This window comes from Ictidomys tridecemlineatus, chromosome 3, assembly GCF_052094955.1.
Source record: "Ictidomys tridecemlineatus isolate mIctTri1 chromosome 3, mIctTri1.hap1, whole genome shotgun sequence".
NCBI classification, from domain to species: Eukaryota; Metazoa; Chordata; class Mammalia; order Rodentia; family Sciuridae; genus Ictidomys; species Ictidomys tridecemlineatus.
This window is the reverse complement of record NC_135479.1, coordinates 1,253,376-1,262,594: the sequence shown is the minus strand read 5'-3', so window position 1 is coordinate 1,262,594 and position 9,219 is coordinate 1,253,376. Positions and strand designations below refer to the sequence as shown.

The following is a 9,219-nucleotide window of genomic DNA, read 5'->3' as shown; positions in this document are numbered from 1 at the left end:
TGTGCGGAGTAGTGTGCCCAGGGTGGGTGGTACGAAGGGCCCCTGGGGTGGTGTGATCGGAACTTTGCCAGGACTGGTCCTGCCCCTTCGCCCCTCCACCAGGAGGTCTGAGTGTCTGCAGATATTCCTCAGCTCCCTATGTGCAGAGGCCTGGGTTAAGGGGCCTGGCAGTACCCTGGCCAAACTAGGAACAGTGGCTGCTGTTGGACAGGCCTGGCCCACCCTCTGGCTGCAGGCCCCTTAGTGCCTTTGCTGTGTAGCTGGCTGTAATGGCCAGGGGCCTTGCTCTGAGGACCCTTGGCCTCCTTTTCTCAGACAATCCCATGTTCAGCAAGACTAGGAGAGGGACAGTGAGTGTCCTTCTCTGGCCCTAGATAGGCTGACTTCCACTTCCTGTTAGCAAGAGGCTGTAGGATTGTAGAGCGCCCCCTTTGGGGAACATAGTGTTAGGCAAGGGGCCCCTGGGAGGCACACCCAGCTCTGCCCACTTGGTGTGAGTGCCTGACAGGCTCTGTCCAGCCTTCCTAACAAGGGCCTTCAGTGTCCTTGCTGCCCTGCCAGCCTCCACCTGGAGTCTCCCTCTGACCCTGGCAGTTCCTCAGGTTAATGAGTATCCAGCAGCACATCTCTGGCTTCACCTCAGCCAAGGTGAGCTACCCTGGGCCTGGGTGCAAATAGACACGCTGCTGACCCTGGGGAAGGCACTGAGTGTCCCAGCTCAGGGACAGGCCCCTGCATCTTAGAGAGCTGAGCCCATAGTCTAGTCAGTATAGGCTGGTGGCTCCCTGCCCAGATAAAGGGGCCTTTCACTCCTGGACTTCCAGAGGGTGACTGCTTGAGGGTGGAGATGACCGTGACATCAGGCCATTGGCTTAGCCTCATCCCACCTCACCAGCAGGGCCCATCCCTGATAGCAGGTACTCGTCCCTCCAAGTTGTGTCTGCTTGGTGTCCTTCCCCTGACCACCCTGGGCCTTTTCAGGTGGCTCCTTGATCAGGCCCTTTGTTGTCCAGTGTCATGTTCACAGCTAAACACTCAGGGTCACTCAGTGAACTGGGCTGCATGAAATGACCACACAGAGACAGAGAAGGACCTTTATCTTTGGGTCCTGTGATGGCCCCTCTGAACCCTTTTATTGAGGAGAGGCCATTCAAATAGGGTTAGGGTTACAAGGGAACAGGTGAGTGCAGCTCAACCCCTTTGAGCGCCCCCTGCTCCTAGGGCCATACCTTGATATCCAACACAGGGAAAAGCCAAGAGTCCCGAGTGCCGGCACTACCAGCCGGTCTACAGTGATCTTTGAGGTGCATCAGGACTCCCCAGCTCCCTTTCACCTGCTCTAGACTGTAAGTGGTCCATAAGGAACTGTCTTGTATCTGAAAATAGAGTGATATGACTGCTTTCTGGTGAAGTGTGTCTCAGGGGTCCCTGGAGGCCTCTTGGCCTTGACCTTTGGACCTAGCATCTGGAGGTGGCACTGGGAATCCTGAGTTCCCTTCTTTTGGGGGGAGGTGCACTTGACCACTGAACCACATCCCCAACCCTATTGTGTTGTATGTAGAGACAGGGTCTCACGGGGTTGCTTAGTGTCTCAGCCTCCTGAGCCACTGGGATTACAGGCGTGAGCCACCACAACATGCTCTGAGCTCCCTTCAGAACCAAACCTTGGTTGATTCACCAAGTCCTGAAAGAGATCAGACAAGCATCTTTTTCTTCAGGTTGGCAAAGTTCTAACAGGACAGGGCAAAGTCCGTAAGTGACCAACCCCACCCCACAGGCCCCCTGCTCAGGGATCTGCTAAGTCACCTGTATGGCTCCAAACCCCATATAGAGCACCTTGAAGTGTGTGCCAAGGGACCTGGCACCCCATGCTGTGGACACGGGGCCTGGTCCAGAGCCTAGCTGGGTAGCTCTGTCCTCAGCCTATGAACAAACATGTTCAGTTGAGAATCCTCGTGGGTTTGCACACCTGGAGTTTGCAAAGTCCACGTACTTTAGAGCTTCTAGTCTTGGGTGCATTTGTTTGCCCTGATTCCTCATCTCTAGGTCTCACTTGCCCCAGGCCTTCTGTCACCTTTGCTTAACTCTGTGTCCTACCTGTGAAATCCATTTCCACATCTTGCAGTTCCCCGCCTTGGCTAGGTGTGGGTCACAGTTCACACTTTCATCTGGTGTCCCCCTGACAATTCCTGTGACTTCCCTGTCCACCTCTCTGCCTCTGAAAACAGAGGCACTTGACTGGGACATGACCACAGGGTCAGAGTCCACCTGGAGTTCTACAAGACAGTCTCCACATGGGCCACTAGCATAGGCATGGTGGGGTTTGCTCTGCATCCACGTGGCTGGAGGGTCACTGGGCCCTCAGACAAGGCTGGTCACCTTATATGGGTGTTTGGCTGGTTCATGAGACCAGGGCTTGCTTTCTAGTGCCTCACCTTTATGTCTGGGCAGGGGTAGGGTGGCACTAGTTGTCAAGCCTTACTCCTGAAGCAACCTTGGGACTTGGGTTCACCTTGAACCAGGAGTACACCTGTTTCCTCACACTATTAGGAAGTTGGGTCAGGTGGGAGCCTAGATGTCGGTTGGTTTCTCCTGCTGGGGCCAGGAGCCCACCTCTCAGCCTCCCCCAGGGTGGCTGCCTGGGGTTGACCGGTGGGAGCAAAGCCTGAACTGGACACTTGCTGGGAGCTCTGGACATTGAGGGTGGTGCAACTGTCTTAACTAATTGTTTTTGCCCCTGGATTTTACTTCATCTGCAAGTTGGCTCCAAGGAAATTTCCTGTCCGCCTCCACAGTGGGCGGGTTGGAGGTGCTGGGGGGGCGGTCGAGGGCCTCCACCCTTGTGGCACATGAGCTGGTACAGGTGGTGCAGGTTGCAAGTTCAGGCTGCGCTGAAGCCAGGGTGTTTCCAGAGGCCAAGCCTTCCAGGCCATGTGGTGTGGCAGAGTGATTTTGGAAGCCGCATCCTAAGCTGGGATGTAGGGAGTGGAGGTGGTCATTCGGTCAGCGCCGGACCCGGCTTTGACTTCGGTGGGACAGTCCCAGGCTCGGCTCCTCGCCGCGGCCACTTTAAGACGCTGGGTCCGCCCCTGAGACGTGGCTCGCTGGCCCTCTCTCCCGCAGGTCCCGCCCCCGGGCCGCGCGGGCGCATTGGCTGCGCGGGGCGCGGGCGCACGGTGGCACTTTGAACCGGGCTCGGGGCGGTTGCGGTCGGGGTCGCGGTAGCGGCCGGGTCGGGCAGGCCGAACTGCAGCTAAGCGGGACATGGCGGCCGAGGCGCGCGTGTCGCGCTGGTACTTCGGAGGACTGGCCTCCTGCGGGGCCGCCTGCTGCACACACCCGCTGGACCTGCTCAAGGTGAGGCCGGCCGGGACGCTCTGGCCGCGCACCGGTGTTGGTCGTAGCTGTAGGATAGTGGCGCCGGCGCGGCGGTCGCCCTGCGCAGCGCCCAGGGCCTGGGCCTGCCGGCCGGGTGGAAAAACCCCGGGGACCCTCTGCAGCTGGCCCCCTGGTCTCGAGAGGCGGCCGCGCTCCTCAGCTTGCCAACCGGATCCCCTGTCTTGGCAGGGGACTGTCCCGCTTGCGCATTAATACCTGCGTGAGCGTGATCGGTGGCACACACTTGTGGGTGGTCCCAGAGACTTGGGAGGCTGAGGCTGGAGGATCACAAGTTTGGGGCCAACCTTAGTGACTTAGCAAGACTGTGTCCCAAAATTTAAAGAGGGATGGGAATGCAGCTCCAAGGTAGAGCACTCCTGGGTTCTGTCCCCATTCCCCGGGTGGAAAAGTCTGGGATGCACAGGTGTTGGGTCCTAGAGATTGCCTGCATCCCACACCTGGCCCAGGGCCCAGCTGCCCCCAGCCTGGTGAGTGACTGTATTGAGCTAGAAGGGAAAGGCAATGAGGGCTGAGGCCTAGGTTAGTGGGGTGACACAGGCCCATGGCTTGGGCACTTCCTCTGCTAGGTGTAAATAGGCCCGGGAAGGCTGTCTGGTCCACGAAGCGCCTGGAGAGATGCCAGGAGACCCTGCATATGTGCAGCTCCCAGCAGAGTGGGTATCTCAGCACCAGAAGTATCCATGCTTCACTTTTTCCTTTGAAAAAAGTACTTATGGAACAAAAGAAGACAGAGCTCCCCTTGTTCCCTAGGGCCAGCCAAGGGGTGGTTCTCTGACCCTACCCCCCCAACAGAGAACAAAGGAAGGGCCTGAGGCTGTATGCAGTCTGCCCAGGGGGCTTTGCCCTGTGGTCACGCGGTGGCCGCTGGGCAGGGTACAGCGGGCCTGGCCACCCTCTGCCTCTCCCCTCCACCCAGAGCTGGTTGGGATTGGCCCTTGTGACCTGGGCTGGTAACCCAGCCTCCAGGTGGTTCCTGTGCCTGGGTGTCCAGGCCCTAGCTAGGCCTGCAGACCTCTACTTTCTAAAGAGAAGGTGGGCTTTTTTAATCAGCAAGAAAGCTGGCCACCCCTTACGGATGAGGCTGACTCATGTGCCCAGAGAGGCCTGCACGGATCCGGCCTGTGGGCCAAGGAGAAGCCCTGGAGCAGCAGGGGGCAGTGGGCTGGAAGGGCACCTCCCTGGGGCTGCTCTCTCTACTCTTCCAGATGGCCACAGTCCCCTCCCCACCAGCCCTCTGGTGTTGACCGATTGTGACCTTGGAATCCTTTGCTGTTGTCCCTTGTCCAGGCCCCCTTGGGCGTCACTGCCCTGCCCCTGACCGCACCTAGGTGCTCTCTTGCTACAGAACACTGCCTGGAGCCAGCAGGGGAGGTGGCCATTGAGGGAAGTGTGAAGGATGGGCAGGGGCAGTGTCCCACCACTGGGGAGCAGTGGTCAGAGCTTTCCTCTAGGGTTACTCACCAGGACCTCAGGGTGTGGCCATTTGAGAAACTGTTTTGAAGTTTGTTGATCTGTCCCACTCTGCCCACATGCTGGCTTGGTCCTTGTGGTTGCTTGTCACGTGAATGGGGACTGCTATCCATGTGGCCACTGTTCTGGGGTCCAGTCCCTCTGTCCCGCCTGGGAGGCCAGTGTTGCTGATCTGGGTTTCAGCCCCCCTCGGTCCCTACCCATGTTTGCTGTCCCCTATCCTTTTGGGGGCTCCCCTGGGTAAGTTTAAGGGGGACCATGCTTGGCAGTGGACAGGCTTCCTTGGGGTCAGTGCCAAGGGTGGGACCTGGGGAGTGAGATCCTGGGCCTGGCTGCTGGCCTGTGGCCCATGGCCCCCAGCTTTTGCATGGGATATAAACCATCAGAGCAGGGAGGTGTGGCGGGAGCACCCTGCACACAGTCTCTGGGGGACTCCACTGTCCCTGCCTTAGAGATGGGGCATGGGGAGTGCTGAGCTGAGGGTCTCTGAGGGGGTCTCACGGTGGTCATTCCTGGAAGGGTCCTCAGAGCTGGCGTGGGGCTCTAGGCAGCACCCCACAGCCTGGTCCCTGTCCCCCTTGCCCCAGGTGCACCTGCAGACGCAGCAGGAGGTGAAGCTGCGCATGACGGGCATGGCGCTGCAGGTGGTGCGCTCTGACGGTGTCCTGGCACTCTACAACGGCCTGAGTGCCTCGCTCTGCAGACAGGTGGGCACCTGCTGGGGGACCTGAGCTTGGACCTGCTGGGCACACCAGGGAGCTCAAGCTGCTTCCAGCCTTTTTCAAGGTGTACGTGGAGCAAGTGACCCCAGGGTGGGTGTGGGGCTGGACCCCAGGCTGCCACTCACAGAGGTGGGCGGGAGCTGAGGTGGGTGGGGGCGGATTTGTGGAGGTTCCATGCTCACTAGCCCAGTGGCCTGGGGTCAGTCCCTCCATGTCCCCAGGGACCACAGGGTGTTGGCCGTGCCTTTGAAGCTGGCTGGGTTGTGCCCTGTCCTGAGCCAGGCCCTCTTCCCCAGATGACCTACTCCCTGACGCGATTCGCCATCTATGAGACAGCGCGGGACCACTTGGCCAGGGGCAGCCAGGGGCCTCTCCCCTTCTCCACCAAGGTGCTGCTGGGCGGCTTCAGTGGTGAGCACGGCTGGCTGAGCTGGGGCTGGCTCGGGCGGATGCCTCCAGGCATCACATGTTGTGGCCCCACGGTTCTGTTGCCCCAGGTTTAACCGGAGGCTTTGTGGGGACCCCCGCGGATTTGGTCAATGTCAGGTTTGTGTGTACCCTTTCCTGTCCCCAGACAGCCCAGGGCCTGCCCTGTGTCTTGCTGGGGTCTGCAGTATGCTCACCCTGGAACAGGCAGCTCAGACCCTGGCGTCCGGGAATGGGGTGGGGGGGGCTTGAAGGCCCCATGGGACTGCCCTGGACCTCAGGCCATGTGTCTAGCAGCTACCTGCCCTGCTATTTCAGGATGCAGAACGACATGAAGCTGCCCTCGAATCAGCGGCGCAAGTGAGTAGTGGGTAAGGCTCAGCCAGCAGGAGCCAGGACTAGTCAGGGGACCCTGGGCAGCCTTGCACCACCTGGCCAGGACTCCAGCAGGCCACATCACCTGTGGGGTCCTGTGGAACAGGTGTTGGGGGCTGATCGGGAGCAAACACCATACTTGGCTGCTAGAGGATTCTTTCCTTATGGGAAGAGTGTTGCTAGGTTGAGAGCTGGCCCCCAGCTGCTGACACCTGCCCACACCTGGGGATGGACTTGGAAGCCTGGATCGTGGCTGAGGTTCAGCCACACCCGGGCATCCCTGTGGGTGTGTGTGCAGGGCCCAGAGCCTCAGAGACCCTGGAGCAGAGCACATGAGATAAGCATGACCCCTCCAAGAGGCTCCCAGGCATACCTCTCTGCCTGCTCTCAGGGTGGCCAGCTGTGGTGACCGGGGTCGGGGTGCAGCCACCCCTCCTGCTGCAGCAGCCCAGTCCTTCCCACCAGCCTGCAGTATCCCTGGCCAGAGCCTGAGCCATCTCGCTCTCTGGTCAGGACTCCCAGGCAGTGTCTGGTTTCTTGCTGGTGTCCCTCTGGCCTTCCAGCCTGGAGGAGGGCAGGTGCTGACCTCTGTGGTGGGAGCCACACCGAGGCTGGGGTTCTCTGGGGAAAACAGGACCTCCCCCAGGACAGACAGGGCAGGGTGGCTGAGCTAGGAGGGGCTGTCCTGGTGAGGCTTCTGCAGGAGCCCCAGGGGCATGTCCATCCTGGTTTCCCAGCAGTTCCCAGGGCCTAGGGAGGACCCCCAGGAGCTAGTGGACAAGGTGAGCCTCAGGTGGTCCATTTCTGTGTCCCTGGCAGCTATGCCCATGCCCTGGATGGCCTGTACCGTGTGGCTCGGGAAGGTGAGAGGAGCCGGCTCCCTGGGGCCCCAGGGCAGGGGCCGGAGGAGGGGAGTGGTGTGCGGGACCTGGGGTGCTGTGGGCCTCGGGCTGGGCTGTGTGCTCAGGGCCGGCCTTCCTCCTGCAGAGGGTCTGAGGAAGCTGTTCTCCGGTGCGACAATGGCCTCTAGCCGCGGGGCCCTCGTCACTGTGGGTCAGGTAGGGCTCCTGTGGAGGGTGGGGCTTGTGGGTAGCCTCCCTCACCATTGCCATGCTTGGGGGATCGTAGGGCACCTGCTGTCCTGTGGGCGCAGGGGGTCAGGACTGCAGCCTGGGTCTGGGCCTCCCTGTCCCCGGTGTGGCAGTGGCGAAGGTGGTGGGCAGAGCAGGTGCTTGGTCACTGCCTTCCCCAGCTGAGGCTGCGATTGGCCCTGACCACCCTGCCCCCACTGCAGCTATCCTGCTATGACCAGGCCAAGCAGCTGGTCCTCAGCACCGGGTACCTGTCTGACAACACCTTCACCCACTTCATCGCCAGCTTCATTGCGGTCAGTGCCCGGTATAGCGAGGGCGGGGTCCCTGGCCCTGCCTCCAGGGCTGAGGGCACCCTGTGAGGTGAGGTGGGCAGGTGGAGGCACTGGGTGAGCCTGGTGCTGTCTCTCTGGGTCACACAAGTGGCTCCGGGGCGTTGGAACTTGTTAGGATGAGTCCTGGTGTCCCCTGAGGTCCCTGAGCCTGCAGCCTCCAGACAGCTCCTGGAGTGGGGCCAGGGTGTAAGCGGTGCCTGCAGGCCAGTTGGTGACAAGCCCCCTCCCCAGGGTGGATGTGCCACGTTCCTGTGCCAGCCCCTGGACGTGCTGAAAACCCGCCTGATGAACTCCAAGGGGGAGTATCAGGTGAGGCCACTGGCCAGCATCCCCTCCGGCCATGGGAGGGACTGAGGCAGGGCTTGCCCCTGCCAGGGTGGGGGAGGGCTGTTTCAGATCAGTGTCCTTCAGAGGCAGCCTGGGCTGAGGCCTGTCCTGCTGGGCCTCCTGCCCAGCTGTTCTCTGTTTTCCTGGCCCCCCTTCTCTTTGCCAGCAGCCCCTTCAGGGCACACACAGCAGGGCAGGCCTGGGCTTCTAGCCCCTGTTAACCGTGGGCTGCTGTCCTAGGGCTGCTCTGGGACCATATGCCAGCCAGTGCCAGGCTCACCTCTGCTCTCTCCTGTCTGATCTCCTGCAGGGTGTTTTCCACTGTGCTGTGGAGACCGCGAAGCTTGGACCACTGGCCTTTTACAAGGTGCGTTGGGGTGGCAGGCCGCGGGGCCTCCTGGCCTCACAGGCCTCCTGGCCTCACGCCTCCGTCTCGGCCCAGGGCCTCTTTCCCGCAGGTGTCCGGCTCATCCCCCACACTGTGCTCACCTTCGTGTTTCTGGAACAGCTGCGGAAACACTTCGGTGTCAAAGTGCTGACCTGATGACCCCCAGGCTGCTGGGCAGCGGGGCTGGCCCAGGAGCAGCCCTGGGGAAGAGGCAGGCTCAGCCTCCTGTCCTTCCCAGCCTGGGCCACACTGTGCTACCCCCACACTGGGGCTGCCTGGGCCTCCCAACCCTGCCTGGGCCAGGGCTCCCTCCAGGGGCTTGTCCCCTCTGAGCCCCACCAGCTCAGGCCCCTTGCCACCCGCAGTGGGCGTTTAGCCTGCCCCTCCCCCCACAGGGGGCCATTTCTGGGCTGAGGCCGGCCCCAGGGCCCCTGATGTTCCAGTTGCTCGAGCTGGGAGGGCTCCTGTCCCTGTGCCTGCTCACTAGGTGGCAGCCCAGGCCTAAAGAGCAGCTCCCAGTCACCTCTGCCCAGGCCTTGGGTGACAGCTGTGACATGGGCACTTTTGTGTCACCAGGGAGCTGTAGTTTTGGTGTCCTCAGAGGTAGTGCCCCTCTGAGACCTGCTCCAGGGAAAGGGGCCCAGATGACAGATCACCTGCCAGTGCCCCAGGCCCTCCCCACACCC

General features: G+C 61.2%; 1 protein-coding gene across 2 annotated transcripts; it reads left to right on the top strand.

Moving 5' to 3' along the window:
• Positions 1–3,114: 3,114 nt before the first annotated feature.
• On the top strand, positions 3,115–8,925 carry Slc25a10 (solute carrier family 25 member 10). Of its 2 annotated transcripts, XM_040268345.2 has the most exons (12): positions 3,115–3,357; positions 3,966–4,052; positions 5,457–5,576; positions 5,888–6,002; positions 6,089–6,137; positions 6,336–6,377; positions 7,212–7,255; positions 7,380–7,450; positions 7,687–7,779; positions 8,050–8,127; positions 8,456–8,512; positions 8,588–8,925. In XM_040268345.2, the coding sequence occupies exons 3-12, from the start codon at positions 5,493–5,495 to the stop codon at positions 8,687–8,689; spliced, it is 735 nt and encodes a 244-aa protein (XP_040124279.1). In that variant the 5' UTR covers positions 3,115–3,357; positions 3,966–4,052; positions 5,457–5,492; the 3' UTR covers positions 8,690–8,925. The 2 variants fall into 2 exon arrangements, with proteins under 2 accessions (XP_040124279.1, XP_005332718.1); XM_005332661.5 differs by lacking the exon at positions 3,966–4,052 and having other exon boundaries at positions 3,117–3,357.
• The last annotated feature ends 294 nt before the right edge of the window (positions 8,926–9,219 follow it).